This window comes from Tubulanus polymorphus, chromosome 10 (genome assembly GCF_964204645.1).
Source record: "Tubulanus polymorphus chromosome 10, tnTubPoly1.2, whole genome shotgun sequence".
Lineage (NCBI taxonomy): Eukaryota > Metazoa > Nemertea > Palaeonemertea > Tubulaniformes > Tubulanidae > Tubulanus > Tubulanus polymorphus.
Window position 1 is genome coordinate 12138364 of NC_134034.1, and position 23036 is coordinate 12161399.

General features: G+C 42.7%; 1 protein-coding gene across 2 annotated transcripts in view; it reads right to left on the reverse strand.

The window, feature by feature from the left end:
• Positions 1 to 23036, reverse strand: part of LOC141911927 (calcitonin gene-related peptide type 1 receptor-like) — a 31216-nt gene that overhangs the window by 4902 nt on the left and 3278 nt on the right. For both annotated transcript variants that reach the window (XR_012620102.1, XM_074803036.1), the window contains exons 2-9: positions 18176 to 18344; positions 14025 to 14138; positions 8685 to 8791; positions 6344 to 6435; positions 5672 to 5798; positions 3917 to 4070; positions 685 to 818; positions 391 to 476 (exon numbers count right to left, since the gene is read on the reverse strand). Coding sequence is in view for 1 of the 2 variants with exons in the window: in XM_074803036.1 (XP_074659137.1) it covers positions 391 to 476; positions 685 to 818; positions 3917 to 4070; positions 5672 to 5798; positions 6344 to 6435; positions 8685 to 8791; positions 14025 to 14138; positions 18176 to 18344 (983 nt within the window). In the remaining variant the exon portion in view is untranslated. The remainder of the gene's footprint in view (positions 1 to 390; positions 477 to 684; positions 819 to 3916; positions 4071 to 5671; positions 5799 to 6343; positions 6436 to 8684; positions 8792 to 14024; positions 14139 to 18175; positions 18345 to 23036) is intronic.

The following is a 23036-nucleotide window of genomic DNA, read 5'->3' on the forward strand; positions in this document are numbered from 1 at the left end:
TAATTATAAACTGATTAAAAATCATGACAAGGAAATAATCGTAATTCACCGTGAATGAAGAGTTTCTGCCACAATCACGGAGCCGAAAAATCGAAATAGAGAAAAGTTAAAATATATTCATAAAAATCCGAATTTTTTTATTTCCTCCGAAAACCAATATCAGGGAAGGATAATGGTGATTACCATAAAATCCACCATAAAAGTTGTATGACTTTGGTAATGAATAAATAGAATAGATTAAATTGATATAGTTTTTAGTGGTAATCTGAAAAACTACGAGTCCGCCTTTACACTACGAAATTCACGTTTCGCCTTGTGTCTTGATATCTACTCGCAGTTTAGTCTATAGACTGGCTACGAGCCTGAGTTCCCAATTCACTCGATACGTACTTAGTTTGGTTTGTGTCGGGCGAATTGACCGCACGCAGTTTGGTCACCAGAACTCGTACGATATTACATAGGAAGATTAGATTTAACTGCAATAGAAAAACGAAAAGGAAAACATTAATGATTTTTTTTTAAATAGAAATATTCATCTCAATCCGGGCTGCAGTTGCTGAAGTTGGTCGGAGTTAACCAGTGGATAGTTGACATAGTGACGATTAAAACTATATCTTTACCATAGTAGTCATCGGCCAACATTTGAGCAACTGGCCCGCTGTCAATCGCGTGAGTCAAACTTACGATTAGCGAAGCGCAGATCGGACCAGCGTTTATCCAGTGCAAACTGCTGTCTGAAATCCAACACCTTATCGTAGCCTCTCCGTTCATCACTCCCCGAACTGACGTATAGATAGTCACTATCAACAGAGGTATTACTGCAAAAATAATAATTATTATATTAAGAATAATGATATTGATAATAATCTATTACTTAAAAGCGCTTTACATTGAAAAAATGTCAAAGCTTTTTACAATATATATATATATAAATATATATAAATATATATATATATATATATATATATATATATATATATATATATATATATATATATATATATATATATATATATATATATATATATATATATATATATATATATATATATATATATATATATATATATATATATATATATATATATATATATATATCTGCTGTTTTTTAAACAAGGCCTCAAGGATAAATGTTTTTGAACGAAAATGTTTTTAAAGCAAAAAACTCAAGTGCTAGGTTGGATTTTACCCTGGGCCCTTAACAACACCCAATCAGACTGGATTCTTGAATTTTTCGAAAGAAAATATTTAAAATCTAAACTCCTAGATCACACTTTTTACGGGTCGAAACTGAACGTAGGGAAATCTTGAAATGACCGGAACGTTTTAGGGCATTAAGAGAGGGCTCTGGGAAGTAACCGGCGTCAATAAAAATGAACTACTCTATTTCGAAGGGCAATATACGAAGGGTACAAACAGAATTTTGGCAATAGAGTTGTTAGGCCAAAAGAAATGGATACCTTGTTTCTCCACTCTGCTGAGCTTAAATGTTGACCCGGCCGGCCGCCTATCTACCCTATACATTACTTTTTTTTTTAAATCGTGATCAATTTCACCATAACAGACCCGGCCGCTATAGAAATGAACTGTTTATAAATTTTATCATATTTTACAAAAATGACCCGGCCACTGCGGAGAAACAAGGTATCATTTTTGTTTAGCCTTATGTACGCCCGAATCCGCGCCTGAGATCCATGTTGTATACGACGCTACAGTAATAATGGCCACGTCCATTTTTTTCGCTGTCAACCGATATTGAATTAACTGTGAGACCGTATTGGCCGCAGTGTTGATTTATAGGCGCGCAGAATCGGTAGGAAATCGCATTTAGCCGAATCAATGAACGTCGCCGATAAATTTGTCGCGCAGTTTCCATCACGATCGAGTACCCGCGACTGCTGGCTAGATATCCGGCCTCGCTCGCCGGGGTCCGAATTCCGTTTCCTGGCTATGCGCGCAACTGCGGCAACAATCATCAATCTATCATCAATCAGACGGGCAAACCTCTTCGTCTGTCTCTGAATGGAACCCGAACTCGGCTGTCGACGATTTTTTCTACAGTTTCCAAAATTGATGACGAAATACAGAAAGCTGATATTTCAGTCAAATCGGAAGATGCCGTTCGATCTAGGGCTGGATCCACACGGGAGCACAAGGAAAACGTGCTCCCCTCCAAATTTTCCCGTACCCTCGAATATACAATGGCAATATTCCTTTCGGGCACTTTTTTCACCCTCGACTAATAATACAGCAGTCTTCAGCGCAAGATTTAGTTTATATTCTCTTAATTTACCTCAAGTGCCTAGAAATTGTATTGAAAAATGTACTGAAATTTGAGAAATTTACTAGACACGTCTTGTTTCGTCTTCGTGGATAATACAACTTGCCCTTATTCAGCGTTTGCCCTTTCTATTTCTTAGTGCTTCTGTCTAAGTCTGTCCCAGGATTCGCCCCTGCATTTCATCCCATATACGGGATATATTCGTACGCATTTGCATAAATCAACGAATGATTCTTTCATACCAGTTGTTACAATCTCCAGGCAGGCGTTAACTGCGTCACATTGGCCGTCAAATGGCCGTCAACCGTGACGCTATACTCCGTTTGAAATTAAAGGGGCCACCATCCAGTTCTAGAAGCTTGACGGTCAATATGACGCGCGTCACACCAATCGATCGGGTCGGTTTTTACGCAATAAACGGCCGGGTAATTCGATGCCGAGACGGATTCTTTACGTCCAGCCGCAATCCATCATTTCAATTATAAACTGTTATGAATTATTTAACAGGCGATACACACGACAGCGACGGCGACAGAGGCAGAGGCGTTTCGGGCGATCAATCCGCATACAAACAATACCGCGCGCTCTAATTCCGAGACCTGCCGTGCCTGCCACGTCGCGGCAGCGGTGTCCTCACGCGCACCGCTGGACACAAACAAAACCCGGCGCGCGGATACGGACCACGGCCGTAAGCCGTAAGATTTGCGGGGTGAAGCGTTCGCCGAGCTAAACGAATAAATCTTTCCGAGGAAAATTCTATTCATCAAGATCATCGCCGAGTAATTTGTTTATTCTCGGTCACGAATCGCGCTTGAATTATTTATTGTTGTGAGTCTGGTAGAGTGTGGAAAACGACGCTTCCGATATGCACTCTAGGCGATTTCCGACTTGTTTCCGAAGCCAGCGCTTGGAATCCCTCTACCATTTTTGACACCGTTAAAACCGTTACAATACTTTATTTATATACATTGATACCTAGTATGCGTTATGTAAGGGGTTCTGTAATAACTTTTTATTTTCCCTCGAATTACAACACGATTATACATACAAAATTATATAAAAGAATACAAGGGTTACAACTGTTATATATAAGTGTCATCATGGGCGCATAGACTAGTGTTAAGGTCTTGTCTGTGTAAGTATGTGCACTACGTCATGTGCATAATATTTTTGCGTTTCAAAATAACCATAACAGTAATGAAATTTGGCGTTAATTTTGTAATTAGATATATTTCATAACTAGTCTTTCATTTTTTTATAAATTTCGATATTTTTGAGAGGGTGCACTACGTCATCAAACCGGGCTAGACTGGTTGCCGTTCAATTCAATTAGCGAAATATTCAATTCGAAGCGTTCGGCGATTTCCGACCCGCTCCGAAGCGAACGACAATTTCCGACCTGCTCCGAAGCGATCGACAATTTCCGACTCGCTCCGTAGCATTCGGCGATTTCTGACTCGTTCCGTAGCGTTCGGCGATTTCCGACCCGCTCCGAAGCGATCGACAATTTCCGACTCGCTCCGTAGCATTCGGCGATTTCCGACTCGCTCCGTAGCGTTCGGCGATTTCCGACTCGCTCCGTAGCGTTCGGCGATTTCCGACTCGCTCCGTAGCGTTCGGCGATTTCCGACTTACCCCATCCGATGATGTAACAAGCTATGAGAAGTCTTTTCCCTGAAGTGAAGGCGAGGACGATTATCGTGTGCAAATAGAAACCTTCGTTGAACATCCAGAAGAAATTGCACACCGTAAAATAAGACGTGATCACGTGCATCACTTTACACCACAACTACAAAATAAAACACGTCACAATTAATGTTCAGTTTTACATTCTGAGCTGATAATATTGATGATAATAATACTGATAATAATGATAATAATAATAATTTATTTTCTTATACAGCGAACTCCTACTGAAATTGTTATTCGTGCACTTTACATCATGAGATTTTCTATGTTTTCGTAAAGACATGGATTCATCGATCCTTCGGGTCCATCGGGTGCTTGCGACAACCGCCTTAAGTCTTCGCCACAGAGAAAGATACTTTCCTTTATTTTTTTTTTTTTTATAATTGCGCATGTTGAAAAATTAATCGTTAATTTCATCGCTTATTTTTGTTTAGATGTACATAGTCTGTCATGGTTTCCGGGAGAAATTTCGAACTTGAACTTGATAAAAAAAAACGTTATGAAATCGTTCGAACCGGGTCGCGGGTCTGGCGGGTTAATCAGAGTCTCGCTACGGCTTATAAATCTAATGCGTAGTGTTTTGTTTTGGTAAAAATAAGTAAAAACTCGACTACACTGCTGATCGGCGCGCAAATAAATATCAGGATCAGCGCAGTTTGTAACAAATGAGCTATATAAATATCGACAGCCGACAAAACGGCAAAATTCTCTCAACCGTTTCGTCGCGGCGACCATTTCTCATGCGAAAAACGAAAAACTTTCGACCGCGTCGCGCTTACGTCATCGGCGTCGATGACGAGAGAGAAGAATGAAACATAACTGGTCGATAAATAAGAGGTGTTTCAAATCTCGATTTTCAAGACATCAAAAACCGATCGCCTCAAACGTTCATCATCTTTCGAGCAAAGTTCACGCGAAGGGAACGAACGCTGAAATAATAACGCGACTGATTTATACACTGCAGACGATCGCCGAGCTGATTACTGTTAGTCTGGGTGAACGGCGAGCAATATTCCTACAACCGAATGACAAATTGAAATGCCGATAATTTTTCTCTATGCCGCCGCACGCGCCGACGCGTTCAACTCGGTCCATAACTCAAACCTCAAACAAACCACCGAACACACACGAAATATAAATCATATACCGACTCACGACCGACGAGTCTTTAATTTCGACCCCACGTCGTCGTAAAACACGGGCGAAAATCACATTAGATTAAGCCGTAGCAACAATTTTCAATCGTCGACGCGACCATTAACAAGGTATCTCCGGGGAGAGAGTTATCGAATACGGATTATTAGCTTTCAATTTCAAAACGTGGTTTATTTTGTCAACTGAATCAATAACGGCGTCAGCGACGGTGGAAACGGTGGCGGCGGTGGCAGTGGCGGCGGTGGCGTTCGATTCCACATCAAAGCGACTCGACTTCAGAGTGGATCGCATGCAGCGAAGTCATACATCTTCGAAACATCTTTTAGCTACCCTCCCAAATATGGGCGTAGAGTCCCTGCACTCTTTAGTATGCTCAGGGAGCTAACTATTTGTAGGCACATGTATCACTTATTACGGCGATCAATTATCAAATTTCATAATTCATTATTGCATACTATCATTTATGTATGATTATAAGTTATATCATATATATGTTATATCAAATCGGCTACGGAACTTTCTGATCTTTTCATCAAAAATACTTACGGGATTCGTGGTTAAAACGTGCGCATTCGACGCGACTATTGTGTAGTATAGAATCCAAATCAAGCCGTTGAGAATGTACGAAATAAACAAGTTCTTGTGCAGGGTAATTCTGTCGCAGCTGAGCTGTCTGCAAAAATATACGATATCATTGATTAACTAACGATTTGCATCTCATTTGAATATGATTATTAGTTTGATATTGAGTTATTTCGCGAAAGACAAAAATCATCGATTATCCAGTGATTCGCATCTCATTTGAATATGGTAATTAATCTAACGAGATCTGTCTAAAAACGAAATTATTGATTATTTAGCAATTTACTTTTCATTTCAATATGGTAATTAGATGGGAAACTAACGGTTTCGAGTTCACCGCAGGGGCGGCTCTAGAGAGGTATTCAGGGAGGGGTGCACCCCAAAGCAGGGCATATATGTAACTAGATGGGCTGCCCCAAAAAAAAAATTAATCGGAAAACATTAACCCATTTTTGGAAACACAGAAGACGAGCTTATGAATGTAACTTTTTTGCTATCAGCTCATCATTTTTTTCCTTTAAAATTTCAGGGCAACTTGACTTTTTCTACGAGGCGATGCGCACTATCCCTAGACCCTCCCCTTGTACCGCAAGTGACACGAACAAGATTCGTGATTAAACGTACTCAAGTACTTACTTGAATAGGAAAAATATGAACAACGAGATGATGATAGCGGCCATTGAAATAGAATATCCGGCAATAAACACAGTTATAACCATTTGATCATCCTGAAAAAGATTGAAAGCATAGAATATAGATCGTTTCACATTTATACCGCTGTCGGGGGTGAGATCCGGAGTCTAAGAAACTTTTACTAAGAACCTCCTGATGTTAGCACTGATTTGGTGGTTTAGAACTTGCGTGGTAACGCACACGCTCCAGGACTGAGGAGTGAAAAGAATCTCAGCAATCCAATCCGCAAACTCTGGTTCGATGGGAATGAACTACCCTTTCAGATAAACATAAAGGCGTTCACACGTCTGAGTTTTATCAACGGATTTTTTTGGACGATATAGATAGTTATTGGTGCGGTTAGATCTTACTAGGATTATCGGAATTTGTGACATTAGGAGAACCATGATGACTCACAATGGCCAGTGTCTGTTCATGTTTTATATGATTTCCCACAAGTCATCATTCGTTCGATTGAAATGCTATCAACTAAAACGCTTTGACAGCAGTCAACGAGTACTGAGCCGTTTTAAATAAACCCCGTGTGGAACTGGGTCCAGGCACAAATTAAAACCATAGAACTGTGGAACTGGATCCAAAGACAAATTGAACCCACACAACTGTGGAACTGGGTCCGAAGTCGAATTAAACCCTCACAACTGTGGAACTGGGTCAGAAGTCGAATTAAACCCACACACCGGATCCAGTGTCAAATTAAACCCACCCAGTGGAACTGGGGCGAATTGCATCAAGACGACTGCACGCGATCTGTAACTGAGGGTTAGTTCATGTGCGGCAAGTGCTCCCGTCGCACTGTTGCAAATACAAGGGAAATACTTTTCAAGGCATTTTTTCCACCCGCGACTAATAGGACAGCAGTCCGCTGCGCATGATTTAACTTATAAATTGGCTATCAGGTGCCTTGAAATTGTATGAAAATGTACCAAGATTTTCCAGACCCCTGTTTTGATACATGTGGTATTTGTGTGAAAAGCTCTGTCGCAAAAACGTGTGTTTTGTAATCTGCCACACGGAACTGCGAACACCCCCTCCCTCATCCTATTTCTCTCGCTGTTATGAGGATTATGATGTATGTTAACTCGCATCTGCTCGAGGCAGAGAAACAACAGACACTTTGTCAAGTCTTTGTAAGTATATGTATGTTTGAACAAGGAATGAGACAGCCTGTTACTGACATATACAGAAAACAAGTTAACGTGGTCAGATAAACGGAAGTCATATAGACGGATATAGCCTATGGCCTATACTCTATGGCCCAACGCTCAGTTCATAAACCGGTCCGCAAATAATGTGTTTAGAAGTATAATCGACACGTTTGTACGATTTTACGCTGTTAATTCATAATTTTTCAGGACTTAAGGACCATAAATTGGCAATGTTTTTGATACAAACTGAGAAAGTATCAAAACATTTTGGAACGTGTTCCATACAGAATATATAATAGCCTCTAAAATACCAACCACCGTAGTTGTAAATAGTTGAGACTATTTCCAGTCGCGATTGTAATGGGTGGCGGCACCGCTGCTGTGGCAATCGAGGATTCCACGTTCATAGGCAGGCGAGGATCCGCCAGGTTCGCTAGTGGTTACTCGGGTACCGCGCTTTAATCTCTTCTACATTGCAATCAAATTCGAATAAACTTTTGTGATTAGTTGAAATCAATTTTCAGTGAAATCGATGCCTGATCGTTTTGTTTCGCCACCTGGTGTGTGCCGGTTACCTATGTAACTAGCGATTGCATTTGGAAATAGACTCGGAAGATGTGCGGAAGGATTCCACCCGAAACGCAAGGAAAGAAACAAGAGCAGTTGTTTTAGATTCACATTGTGAGGTATCGCTCAATTACCAACCACAGCTCTAGGGAAAAGACGATAGCGCAAACCCCTGATGACATTATCAAGTTTTTTAACGATGTTTGAAGTAGCTCCAAATACTATAATGTATTGCGTATAAAATGTAATGATTTCAGTTTGTCGTCTTCTAACGATACAGCGATCTTTACTGAAATAGCATATAAAGATGGCCGCTATATGAACTCCCCGACGTTATTAGGTCTAAGACCAAGAAGTAAGGTAGGCCTTATAATAAGTAATATCCTATGGGGATTTCATGGAAGATTATAAATCAAATCATTAGATTGTTTGATGATGATTGTCATAGGGCTGTTTCATGATGTCATAGGGGGATTTATAGGAGCAACCTTCTTTTTTGGCTGGTTATATGTTGATGCCATATGAGATTTCAGGAGGCAGGCATTGTTGAATGAATCGTTTGACATACTTACCCTTATACTGAGTAGATCTATGCATGTTGTATAATTGGACCACGTGCGACCTGAGTCCGGTTGTATCCACCAGGTGCCGTTGATAGTGCATATTTTACTGGCTTTTACTGAAACAAACAGAAACAGAAACGTCGTTGATTATAGAACAACATAAACTATCGTAGTGTCTGTATATAGAACCTATTTTTAGTATTGATACACGTAACCGCTCTCAAGTCATAACCTCTCTCATTTCCTAACCTCCCTCATAGAGCCTCCATAACCTTCCTCATAGGGCCATCATTACCTCTCTCATACATATTCTATAACCTCCCTCATACATAGAACCTCCTTAACCTCTATTATAGAGCCTCCACGGCCTTCCCTAAATCTCCCTCCATAACCTCCCTTAGAGAGAGCCTCCGTTACTCCTTTATAGAGCCGCCGTAACCTCTTTCGTAGCGACTCCGTAACCTCCCTCACACAGATCCGATAACCTCCCTCATAGAGCCTCCATAACCTCCCTCACATAGCCTCCATAACCTCCCTCATAGAGCCTCCATAACCTCCCTCACACAGATCCGATAACCTCCCTCATAGACCCTCCATAACCTCCCTCACATAGCCTCCATAACCTCCCTCACATAGCCTCCATAACCTCCCTCACACAGCCTCCATAACCTCCCTCACATAGCCTCCATAACCTCCCTCATAGACCCTCCATAACCTCCCTCACATAGCCTCCATAACCTCCCTCATAGAGCCTCCATAACCTCCCTCACACAGCCTCCATAACCTCCCTCACACAGATCCGATAACCTCCCTCATAGACCCTCCATAACCTCCCTCACATAGCCTCCATAACCTCCCTCATAGAGCCTCCATAACCTCCCTCACATAGCCTCCATAACTTCCCTCATAGAGCCTCCATAACCTCCCTCATAGAGCCTCCATAACCTCCCTCATAGACCCTCCATAACCTCCCTCACAGAGCCCCCATAACCCCCTCATAGAGCCTCCATAACCTCCCTCACACAGATCCGATAACCTCCCTCATAGACCCTCCATAACCTCCCTCACATAGCCTCCATAACCTCCCTCATAGAGCCTCCATAACCTCCCTCACATAGCCTCCATAACCTCCCTCATAGACCCTCCATAACCTCCCTCACAGAGCCCCCATAACCCCCTCATAGAGCCTCCATAACCTCCCTCACACAGATCCGATAACCTCCCTCATAGACCCTCCATAACCTCCCTCACATAGCCTCCATAACCTCCCTCATAGAGCCTCCATAACCTCCCTCACACAGATCCGATAACCTCCCTCATAGACCCTCCATAACCTCCCTCACAGAGCCCCCATAACCCCCTCATAGAGCCTCCATAACCTCCCTCACATAGCCTCCATAACCTCCCTTATAGATACTCCATAATCCCCCTCATAGAGATTCCATAACCTCCTTTTTAAAGCTACCCAACCACACTGACCATGACCGCAACCTCGACCCCGATTGCAGGCTGCCATATCACTGATTAATTGTCACTACCACAATATTCTGATTAAACGACTATGTACATTATCAGGTCTTCCATCTTATAACGCTTCAAACTGACCCGGCCAAATTACCGACAAACAAAACGACATGGCTGAAGAAACCACCGACAACAACCAGTAACCAGTTACAGTAAGAAGAAGACATACGATGTCTGAAGAGATGGAAAGAGACAGCGTAGAAAAAATAGAGATGAAACCTTGTAAACGACAACCGGGATTAGAAGACGTGGAGAGCGAGAAACGTGAATGTGACCGAGTTGTCGAGGATCAACCACAACTTATATAATCTTTCATCGCGTTACGAACATACGTCAGCAGTTTGTGAAAGATTAACGTCAAAAGAGACGATCGCTCGCAACCCGGTGCAACCAGAATATCCGACGGATTAACAACCCGGGCCGAGGCATCTTTTTCGCCGACACCTCCGACAATCTCCACGAAGCGTCGCGATTCATCTTCATCACCTGCGGCCACGCACACGCACACGCACACGCACACACACGGCAGCGGCGCGAGGATCGAGGAAGAAGGACACCGCTTGTCAAAAACGAGGTTCTAAGAAGCGCGGCGAAGATGAATGAGTAAGATGAAGAGATGGGTAAAGTTGGAGTGCACCGCAGTGCTATCAGTAACGGATTTATTCCGGATGACAATAGATTAACTATGAATGAACAGTTGGACCCTGTTTTCACACGCGGAACACGTAGAACCGGACGTCGACGATGATAGATTAAAGAAGGTCCGAGGCTTATCCTCTTATTCGCGGCTTTGGCGAAAAAGAAACCGAAACGATTGAAGGCGAGAAGGATCGCCGTCGAAAAAAGTCGTGCGGTCATCAATGAATAAGTAAGTCGACGACGATATAGCCGTGAACTCGCGGAGGAGGTCGCCGATAAAACTGTTCAAGTTTTAATTATTTAGACGGACGAGTTTTGACTGCGGATTACAATTCCAGTATACAAACACAGGAGTGGCCCTGATCCGATGCTGAGAGAGTTGACTTAGCTTGAGGTGCAGCGTTTTAGGCCAAAATAATTTTTACGTACTCTAGGCTTAAAGGTCGATCCATCATCGTTCTTGATCATAGACTCTTCTCTGGCCTCGTTTCTCCATAAATCGGGAAATAATGCCCCGAATTACGAATAGAAGGTCAATAAGCGATGAAACATATAAGACGAGATACACAATATCCTTCAAATAAGATGAATGAGTGTGAAATAAGTGTACGAACTTCACTGACCGCATTACGGCTTCACCCTCCCAGCCTTCTGGAGCGTTTGTTCTCTATATCCAGGTACCCGTGACCTGCGACAAGCTAACTATAATCTGATGATAAGGAAAATGCAAAAACGACCAAAAACCTTCCGTGAAACGTTCTCGTGAGAGGAAGAAAGTGAGAGAGAGGTGAGAGGGGGCGAGAGTGAGTGGGTGAGAGGGACAGAGGGAGAGAGAGAGGGACAGAGCGTGAGAGGGACAGAGGAAGAGGGTGAGAGAGGGGTGAGAGGGTCGGGGAGAGAGTGAGAGGGTGAGAGGGAGCGAGGGAGCGAGGGAGAGAGATAAAGAGAGCGCAGCTGCATCAAGCTGCTGTCTTTAGTGTCAGTGGTTATAGCTCCAGTCCCCTGGTGCGACTAGAATCAACCGCAACTTTTCGCCCAGGGTGATTAGAGCGACAGTGAGCAGCTCAGAGAGGCTCAGTAGTTGACTCGGTCTCGTAACGGTCATTTGGCGGTTATTGTTTTCGGTATTGCTACCAACGTTCTCCTGGGACGGCGGCAAACACAAGTCTGCGACCGGCACGCTCCGATCCGCTCTCGGTAATGAATCCGTCTATTTTCGACCGATTTAGTTAGAGAGAAGAAGATGTAAGGGCGGTACCCGGGAGACTGTTCGAGCGATGCAGCGATCGACACCGACGCACTCTCTATCACGCAATGAGCGCACTGCACGGTGAATAGTGGTATATTTAACACCCGTGACCCCAGTCTCACCTATAACGCACGGCCGCCTAAACGAAGATGGGAATGTTCATGCCAGAAATGCGTAGGCTTACCTCGTAGAGTAAAAAATTCGAACCTGATCGCATCGAGAGATTGCACGCACGAGCCCGCGTATTAGACTGGTTTGCCTGTCCAATTCTGCGCCATCTGCATTCGCAGTCAGGGTCAACTTCGGTAATCTGAGTAAGTCGACTATAAGTCGAACTAAGTGAAACCGAATGTCAGTAAGTCGGAACTATATTCCGGAAATAATTCGGAAATTGAGCGCATTCGGTAAATTGGTTCCAACCACTAGTCGACTAGATACGAAAACCGAATTTGGTCCAGAATGAGTCTAACTGGAGATAGAGACCGGCAACCAGTCTAGGGACCGTGGCATTTGCACGATGCCATCAGGTAAAGGTTACAAAGAACACGAGACACGACGGGGGTCCTTGGTGACAAACCTTAAGAATCTAATACACTGGTTATCGAGATGGAACTCGTTTTGAAGAGGTGACTTAAGCATCAGAACCGATAGCGTTTTAGTCTTCCGGCAGCTTTTGTAATAATGCGAATAGATTTTCAGCCGGATCCAAGCAAATATTAAAAGCCCTGACTCCTGATGATGATGCTGCTGCTGCTTTTTGCAATAAATACACTACTTTCAGACATCATACACTTGAATGAATTTCCACTTAGTGAAAATGGCTTCAATAAAATCTATTTATTAACGGTTGTACGCACTAGGCGTTCACTCGCATCCCTTGTACTCGCAATATTCCTGAATTCTACTTTATGACATTATTACTATATTCGTCTTCAAATATCATACAATGATCGACGAACGGGCGTCAGGCTTAGTAATAAATATCACTTTCACTCTATACGTGAGCGCGCTAGTCACTTTTTGAATGAATTTATAGTAGAAATATTGGGTGTTTTTATCACGAAATGGTTTAGAGAGATTTAAAGCCAATTTCGAGTCGGTTGTGGTGTTCCCCAAGGGTCTGTTCTAGCCACCGTTCCTAACACAGTAGTCAGGGGGTACTCCAAGGGTCAATTCTGGCCACCTTTCCTAAAACAGTAGTCAGGGGTACTTCAAGGGTCAGTTCTAGTCACAGCTCTCTTAACACACTAGTCAGGGGTATCTCAAGGGTCTGTCCTGGCCACAGCTCTCTTAACACAGTAGTCAGGGGTATTCCAAGGTTCTGTCCTGGCCACAGCTCTCTTAACACAGTGGTCAGGGGTATTCCAAGGTTCTGTTCTGGCTACAGCTCTCTTAACACAGTAGTCAGGGGTATTCCAAGGTTCTGTTCTGGCTACAGCTCTCTTAACACAGTAGTCAGGGGTATTCCAAGGTTCTGTTCTGGCTACAGCTCTCTTAACACAGTAGTCAGGGGTATCTCAAGGGTCTGTTCTGGCTACAGCTCTCTTAACACTAGTGGTAGGAAAGGTCCCTAGAAAAGGCCCTTGGAATACCCCTGACCACTGTGTTAAGAGAGCTGTAGCCAGAACAGACCCTTGAGATACCCCTGACCACTGTCATTTGTAATCCAAGGGTCTGTTCGAGTCAATGCTTTCTGTTCCAGTCGTTCAATGTAGAGCTGTACCAAGAACTAACGGTGTGAGGGGAAGTACTGTTTGTTCCGATAGACTGTGTCAGATCCGTTGTAATTCATTTTACAGACACACATCCCGTCAACGACGGTCGATTCTGAGCATCAGCTAATACCTGTCGATAAGCTGGCTGCGAGCGACTCAAAACCCAACCGACAAAACTGACAACCGATTACCGATCAGGCGATTACAACGCGGATTACTTACGGTTTGGATCGAACCCCTCGATTATTTCTGGACAGGGTATATGCGCAGTAGTGCCAGCTAACGTGTAGTTCCAACATCCCCAACTGTCCCACGTAGCATTACAGTACAACCGACCTGGAAAACAAATCACAATTAATTGAAATCCATCGATGATTTTCGATTAGATGATTAGATAATTTCTGATAGTTAGTTGGAAATTTTATGGGACCAGTTACATCGTCACGGGTTTCGATTGAACTTATTAATAATTACCATAGACCTATAACCAATCTAACAACTTGAGACCAGTCTAAGCCCATTTTAGTTCTAAAGCCAAACCTAACAACTTAAGGCCTGTCTTTAGATCTATAACCAATCTAACAATCTAATAGCAGTCTGACCTCAGATTCAACATGAACACAACCACAAATCATAACGAACGATTATTTGCTAAAAACCGCCTAATCGTTTCTGTTTTCTTTCCTTTGTTATATCGGCGTGGTTTCGCCTTTTGTCTTCGCGTCGACGGCGAGTTCTTACGACGAGGAATCAACCATCATCCAGCAGCCGAACGGCTCCGAGCGCAACAGAGAGACATGAGAGGAGAGAGAGAGAGGAAACGAACACAAATCAAAACAGTTTTCCGCTACACCAGTTTTCGATGTATGTATATATGTATATGGGCGATGTTTTTCTGCGCTAGGAAATAAGCGGATACCAATGATTGAGGTGCGAGCTATAGTCGCGCGATGCCTCGTGGGCTTCATTTTTCTGCGTTCGGTGGCTAACGACAGCGCACAATGAAGATAATTAGCATGAAGTCCTCTTTTATCGAATACAAAAGAATACTGTCTGTTTTCCATATATGTTTGTGGGTATGCAGTATTGCACAGAGATGCTAACTTTCTTTTTGAAGCTGTAAAAACCGTTACAATAATGTTCATATACATTGATCGATATCTATGTACGCATTATTCTTAAGGGGTTCTGTGTGAGTCGATGGATGTGCACTACGTCATCAATATTTGCGTTTCAAAATGACAATGTGAATTCTGGCGTGTATTTTGTAAAATTCATTGAGTGACATTGTATTCATTTCTCCGTGAAAGGATTTTGTGAAAAGTAAACAAAAGATGGAATTTACTTCGGTTTATTTCTAATGTTCATAATGCACACTTAAACACGACGTTTTCGATCCGCGGTGTTAAACAAAATCTGAATATTCCGGGACATCGAAGATAAGAAAAAAAAAACAAAGGCACAGAGAGAAGAGAGAGAGAGGGAGGAAGAGCCGATCGACCCAGAGAAAAAATGTCACATCGAATGGAATTACCATTCGAAAAAATTGCAAACCGACCCCAGGCACAAAGAAACTAAAAAGTTTCCAAAGCGAAAAAACGTCCCTATCTTTGGACAATATGATTTGCAATGTCCACTCTCGCCGTGTACAAAAAAGCCAATATCCCTTTACCATCATTAATTAACTTAAACATTATTCCATCGATTACCAGTGTACGTTTCTAATAGCGGGCTTTATTGCTTCTGCGCGTAATGAATATTGAAGACCAGGCGCTCGAGGTACACACATTGCGCAGATCGTCTATAATCATAACTACCCGCGTCTCGGTTATAACTTATTCAGAACAACCGGGCAATTATTACTATACCCCTCCTAAGTAGAAACCGTGCAGCAAATGATCAAAGCCACGTGTAGCAGGATAAAAATAAAAAAAAATCAAAGACACTAAAAAAAGAAATCTCCAGGGGCCGGTTGCATAGTCATGGCTTAGACTTAAGACCATTCTAAGACCAACTTAGTTCTATAGCCAATCTAACAACTTACGACCAGTCTTAAGATTTAAGATCGATTTTGCACTCAAGCCATGACTATGCAACCGGCCCCAGCTGGTTTTAAATTCAAATTTAGACGGCACTGGATTCGTTCTGACGGATGAGAAATAACAAATTAATGCTACTTGGTCGACGAAAAAAGGTCAACTCTTACGGCAGGATCTAATTTAAACTGAATGAATTAGAAAACTAAATCGCTTTAAGAGTTAGTAATGTGTTTCGTGAAACTTGACCCGAAGACAATTAGACCAATGCCGATCATAGCTTTGGATCTTGAGAATTGTCATTAGGAACCAGAATTGACTGGTCTTAAACAAAAGTCTTCACGCTGCGGCTTTTTGGACTAGCCGATCGGAATGTTATGTTAACTAGGTCACAAAAGAACGCCGTCCCAGAAATCGAGTCGACAGCTCGAATTTTTGAGAGAACGACTTTCATCTCAGGAAATGCCACGATGTAAAAAGGTCGCCGTTTATTTTTTCTTCACCGGTACGAGACGCGAGATCTATAAAATTGCCACTCGAATTATCGGCATGTCGCGCGAGCTGCAGAATTAGCATCAACTACGACGACGAGGACGCAATGTATGATCTTAAACCCTTGATAGTTACTTCCAAATATCGATGTATCAAATTAGTCACAGGGGCGAAACTAGGGACAGAGATTTCGACAAGGGCACACAGAATAAAGTCGATCCCCTTTTTCGTACCCGATAGGAGAAACTGTTGGGTTCGTAAGGGGGAATGCCAAATATGTAGAATCAATTGATTGAAAAAGAGGGACATTAAATTCATTATCTTTAGATTTGATATTGTAAAAAAATTCACACAAAACCCTGTTAATTTTTCTATTTTATAATTCGATTTTCGAAATTCAAAATAAATTCGTTCATTTTAAGATAGAAGATAGAAATACGATCAACGTGTAACAATGATGTATCAACTCTAATACTTCCATATCCGATTTCAAAATCAAACCACCTGTTACGTTCCCGGCAGGGGGTTTATAACGGACAGCAAAATCAAAACAAGACAAATAAATCATAAATGATAAGAAACTTTTTGACAATGATTTATAATATCTGTTTTTCCATTTCCGATTTCAAAGTCGAACCGCCCGCTCGTTTTCTTCCCGGATCAAATCGAAATCAATCATATAAATAGGAGGGGGACACTTCGCTATTTGAAAATCACAGGTGATGATAGTAGTTTGTGCTTGAAGCTCGTCAAGACGTGAGTCTTGCGTGTTCGTAGGGTTTAAATCACTGAGAAAATAAAGACCCATTAAAATGATCAAACATCCGTCACAATGATAGTAAATTACAATAAACGCCGACGATTAACTAATCAAGATGACAAGAATTAACTGCTGCTGCTACTGCTGCTGCTGCTGCTGCTACAGCAGCTGTTAAAAATAGTTTTGAATCGGTAGCTGGGATGGGAGGATGTTGTTGGAGGCAGGCAATTCAACAGTCCGGAACTAGCTAGTCTTATAGAACAGTGGAACTGGATCTCGAGTCAAATTAAACCCACACAACAGTACTGTGGAACTGGATCTCGAGTCAAATTAAACCCACGCAACTGTGGAACTGGGTCAGAGTCAAATTAAACCCATACAACTGTGGAACTGGGTCCAGAGTCAAATTAAACCCACTGTGATCGGGTGGTTGAACTAAACATTCATTTTAATTATTTCACGTGCGCACGCGCACTGCGTTAGCGCGCGTATTAAGATAAGATTGACAAGTGAGTCAGGAGCAGACGACAGGAAATATCTGGAAACTTGATGACGTTTTAATCTGAATCTATCAGAAATAAGAACACTTGACGGTGTATAGCAGTAATTACCTCAATACCTTACATCTCCTGTCAACCGAGCTCTCTATCCCCATCTCTCCTCTCTCTCTCTCTCACTCTCTCTCTCTCTCTCTCTCTCTCTGTTTCAACCGAGGATTTGAAATATTCATGACATTCGCTACCGATCTTTAACCCGTCAAGGATCTAACCACTCGACAATGGAGTACGACATCCAAACATCGTGTAGTGGAACGGCACGGCTATCGGACAAACATCAGGTAGCGAGCGGGGCGATCCGGAAGCGTCACGGGGACATATTTGCAAAAACACTGCAATTCATCACAAAATCCAAGGATATCTTACATTCTTTCACATTTCTTGCACAATTTAAAAGCAGAATCCATTTTTCACATCAATCTGGAACGATGCCTGTTAAACATCGAACAAAGGGATAGCTGTTGTTGCGGGTTCCCCATTTTTATCCACATTCTATGATGAATCATTAAAAAAAACAGAAAAACTCACCATCAGAAGGAAGCGGCTTCGATAAGACATTCGACACGCAGTTTTTATAAGCTTTGTAAGACGCTTCGTCACTATCTGTTACCCCTTGACCGCCCATACCGGTCCGATTATTACCGTTACTGCTGATATTCACAAACCGTTTCAATGTATTCGATTCCTGCGACGCAATCTGTAAAAACATAACGTAAGAAAATATTCGTGATTGTAAATCAGAAATTAGTTCGACGGTTATGCAAGACGGGGAGCAGGAGTAACGGGAATTCAATTAGCAATGCGTAGCGAATGGGAGAGAGGTCTAGAATCGAAACTTTCAATTGTGAATATTATAATACTGGAGGCTGTTGGTGTCACGTGACTGACTAGAGCGGGATGGACGTGATCGGCGGACACTGCGGGCGCAACCGGAAACGGCGTCAAAAACAAATTAACCGCCGCCTGATGAAAAATCAATGAAATCGATAGATCGATAAGACAGTAATCACCAGGGGGAGGACGATCAAAGATACGTGGCGGTATTGAATAGAGAGCAAGAGATAGAGATAGGGAGGGGAGAGGGGAGAGGGGAGAGGGGAGAGGGGAGAGGGGAGAGAGGAGAGGGGAGGGGGTGAGGTAAAGAGGTTATGAAAAATGCAGTGATAGAGGTAGGGAAAGGGAGAGTGGAGAGAGGTAGCGGAAGAGGGAGGGATAGAGAGAGCGGGAGGGAGGGACAGTGGGAGGGAGAGGATGAGAGAGGTAGGGAGAGGGGGAGGGAGAGTGGGAGAGGAGAGGGAGAGGGAGAGTGGGAGGTAGACGAGATGGAGAGTGGAGGAAGGAGAGATAGAGAGGTAGCGGAAGAGGGAGGGATAGAGAGAGCGGGAGGGAGGGACAGTGGGAGGGAGAGAAGGAGAGAGGTAGGGAGAGGGGGAGGGAGAATGGGAGAGGAGAGGGAGAGAGGGATAAAGTGGGCGGGAGGGAGAGCGGTGGGAGGGATATGAGGTAAACAGAGAGAAGGCCCGAGAAGTCAGGAAGCTAATAGTTCAAACACGCAGAGTTTTGTGATATTCGATTAGAAAAATCCATTAAACGAATTCCTGATGGTTGTAATTCAGAATCTCACTAAAAATCGTACTACACGAATGACTGGCGTTCACGCGACACCGGCGGAACGCGATCCGCACCGCCGGTTCAGGATCGTTACGTAAACGTTAAATGTTGACTTTGCTGATACATTGAACAACAGTGACGTTTAATTAATTACTGAAAAAAAAACGCATCGCTATCATTAAACGTGACATGTTTAATTGGACGCCAGGAGCTGAGCGAGTGAGTTTAATTGATCATGACGTCACTCGCTTAATGAGACCGTAAAGTGTATGTTTAATGTTCTACCCAAAGGGTTGTAACCTAGACTGTATTCACTTCCATAGTATTCCCCGGTTGAAATATCGCTATATACGGTTTAAATACATTGAAGACGATCCGTTCAACCATCGATATAACACTGAACTCGTGGTGTGATGATATAATCCCACAGCAGAATGCCACAAACCTCGTTATAACGAACCCGGATACAACGATTCATCGGATATAACCAATATAGAATTTCGTCCCGAGTTAGAAAATTTGATTCGTTTCATTCTGGATATAACGAACTATCGGTTATCAAACATTATGTTCTTGTCTCGTGAAGTCAATGAAATCAAGGTGCAAGTCTATAATATAATACTCTCCGGCCATCCCACCACTTGGGTCTTAGAATGCACCGATGCAAATGAATCGTTAATATTTCTACGAAAAAGGGGGGTTCGTTAGCGCTATCTTTCCTTTCCCATTTCTTAATGATATTTTTTCTAATTTTCGAGAATGACGATAACGAACAGCACTGACACTGAAAACACTCATTTTTTCAACGGAATCAGATATTCAATTTTTCATCGTTTCGGCGCGAGCTAGTTTACCATATCACACCGACGGCGGCCGCGGTGCACACGACGGCGTCGAAGTCCAACCACGATACACACGCCGCGCAGTAAAACATCTCTTACCTAACTCGTATTACTGATAAAACCGCCGCTGTTTTATTACGGGCACGAAGAACGTGAAGATAATACCGATGCTTCTGTGTTTAATGTTAAACACAATCCTCACGCTGTGTCCGTGCGTCTGTGTTTTTGCGTTGATTGCCCGTCGCTGCTCAGCTCCACGCCTCAAACCCGATGATGACTATTCATTTGGCCCAGCTGTAAAAAAAACCCGCCGTATATCGTCCACTGACGGCACTGATGAAGTGATTAGTTTTTTAGCTCGGGTTACCCGACTCCGCCGCCGCCGCCGCCGCCGCCGAGCTATCCGCGCATTTTTATTACGTAATATCATCTAATAGAGGTGTAGCAATACGTGTATATATACATGTAGTCACCGTTGCCAGAGACGCCTTCGTCGTTTTCTTCATGTATAAAGTACTAGCGGAGGATTTCATCTGAGAGAAGGGTGTAAACTTAACAGTAAATCTTAAAATTCGTATGACGATACAACGATAACCACACTCAAACGTGGTGAACGGATTATAAGATAAAAACCCACTATCTACAGATAAAAAGAATTTAAAAACTAGAATTTATTTATTCAATCTAAAATATATAGAATACACGACGTTTCGTATGATGATTTTTGGAGAGAGGGGCAGAGATGGGAGAATGAGCCAGGAGATGGGGGAGGGGGTTTCTCAAAGGTCACGAATTATTGGGGCTGCAGTGCTGTTATAGTGTTTTGGTTAAACGGGGGCGGTTACATCCATTCGTCTACACATGAACTGCGCCAGTTACGTCACGGCTCTTGGTCACAGTATTGTAGTTTGACTGCGTCAATGGAGGCCGGTGCGCGGTGCGTCAGCGCGGGTAGAGAAAGTGAGTGAGGGAGGGAGAGAATGCACCATCGCGTCGAATATCGAAAAAAAGATGATCGATCACCGACTATTTCTAAATCAACACGCAATTTTCGATATACAATTAAAAACCTACAACGCAACAGAACAACGTCCCGTTCCCGCTGGCAACCTGGCAACATCCGGCTGTGTTGTTGTAGAGAATATTTCAGAATGGATTCGAGCGATATTTTGAAGACTTCTCGATCGCTACTCGACCCAGAGGAGAAGGAGATGACGTGCCTGAATGATCTGATAGATACCGATAGACTATGAGTGACGGGATTGTCGATGAGGCCCGGGTCGGCCGTCGATAGCTCCGGGGCCGGGGGATTCGGTTCCTACATAAGTATGATATTGAAATTAATGCTCAAATCCGATGTTTGTATTTCGAAAGTTAGATTTCACCAGCACGTACAGTGAAACCGGGAACGGTTTTACGAAGAATCTGAACTCCTAAATCGACCTATACAGCACGAATCAAGTTCACGAATCGCTTCAATTGAGGAGTTTGACTTATTTTAGTGATTATCCACAAACGAGGGTGTAGGGGTGCGCACCAACCCTGAACATGATAAATGGTCCTCAAATTTCACTGAAAAATGAACAATATTTACATTAAACTGCTACCTGAAGAGAGTCAATTCATTGTCTTTGGTGTTTCCTAAAATGAGTTGATATTTTCCGACGAGCTTTTCGGGCAGCCCTTTTGGGGGTTGCATTCTCCCTGAATCAGACCGTATAGGCCCTAATTCCGTCCTTTCGGTCCCTATCAAATATGTGCCGATCTGGGGCCAATGGGCAAAAGTTGGTTACAGTTAACCATTGGAAGGCGTTACTTTAGTATTAATCCATCGGTTATCTTTAACCAACTGTCAATTCGCAAAAAGTCCTCCCCTTAGATACAATAATATTCTTAAATGTTTTATAGAATATTTCTCTCCCCCTCTCCCTCTCTCCCCCTCTCTCTCCCTAGCCTGCGTATTCGCAGCCACAAACAAAAAACAACCACGTGTAATATTTAATACGACACTATCGGCTGACAGCTGACAGCTATTACACGAGTTTATCTAATAGTAGTTCAAGCATTGTTTTATTATTGTTTGTCTCCAGCAGTAGAGGATGTATTACGGCGTATCGGTCGTTTAATGGCTAGCAACGTAATTATACGAACGCTTGTTTCAACATAGTAAAAAAAAGATGCCTGGGATATAAATAACGTATATATTCCAGTAATGTCACTGTAATCGCTAGGTTTTAATGGTGATAAGCTTCGTTTATCCGCGGTTTTATGAAGCCGGGTTTTTAATGATCAGGGTCTATATACGGTCTGATTAGCCGCAGGTGTACTGGTTAAATTGGGCGCGGCTCTGCATCTCAGTTATATAAGTTGTCGGTTATATTTAAATCTTTATTCTTTACTGAAGTGACGCTTTTTGGAGAAAAAAAACCCGCAATGATAAAGATAAGCTAAATGAGCATTTGACGATTCGACCCAATGGTATACACGGGCAACAACAGATTGTGCAACAAAACACTGAGTTCGCTCAAAGTGGTTCCTCCATAATGTTGGAATTATAAAAGGATTGCATTCATTGTTAAGTGTATGACATTGTGGGCTTTCAATCCACCCAAAAAATCTGAGCTTAATTTTGGTGCAATCATGTATATTTTTCACTTAAGCTCAATCTATTGCAAAGCATTGCTAGAATATTGACATTCACTCTGGTAGGGGTTTATAGGGAGAGGCTGATTTTCAGAGGAGTTGAGGTAAAAATGAAAGCCGTGGCCTCGCTCTAAAACCTGTTTTAGGGAACACCGAGACCGACGGTGGTAAAGACACAATACCGTGAAACTGGGTCCACGGGTTTTTTCAATAGTGTTTTGGTTAACCCTTATACCAGGAGTGGAGGCGGTCGAAATTATTCATCGAGAAACCGCAACGGGACCTTAACGATG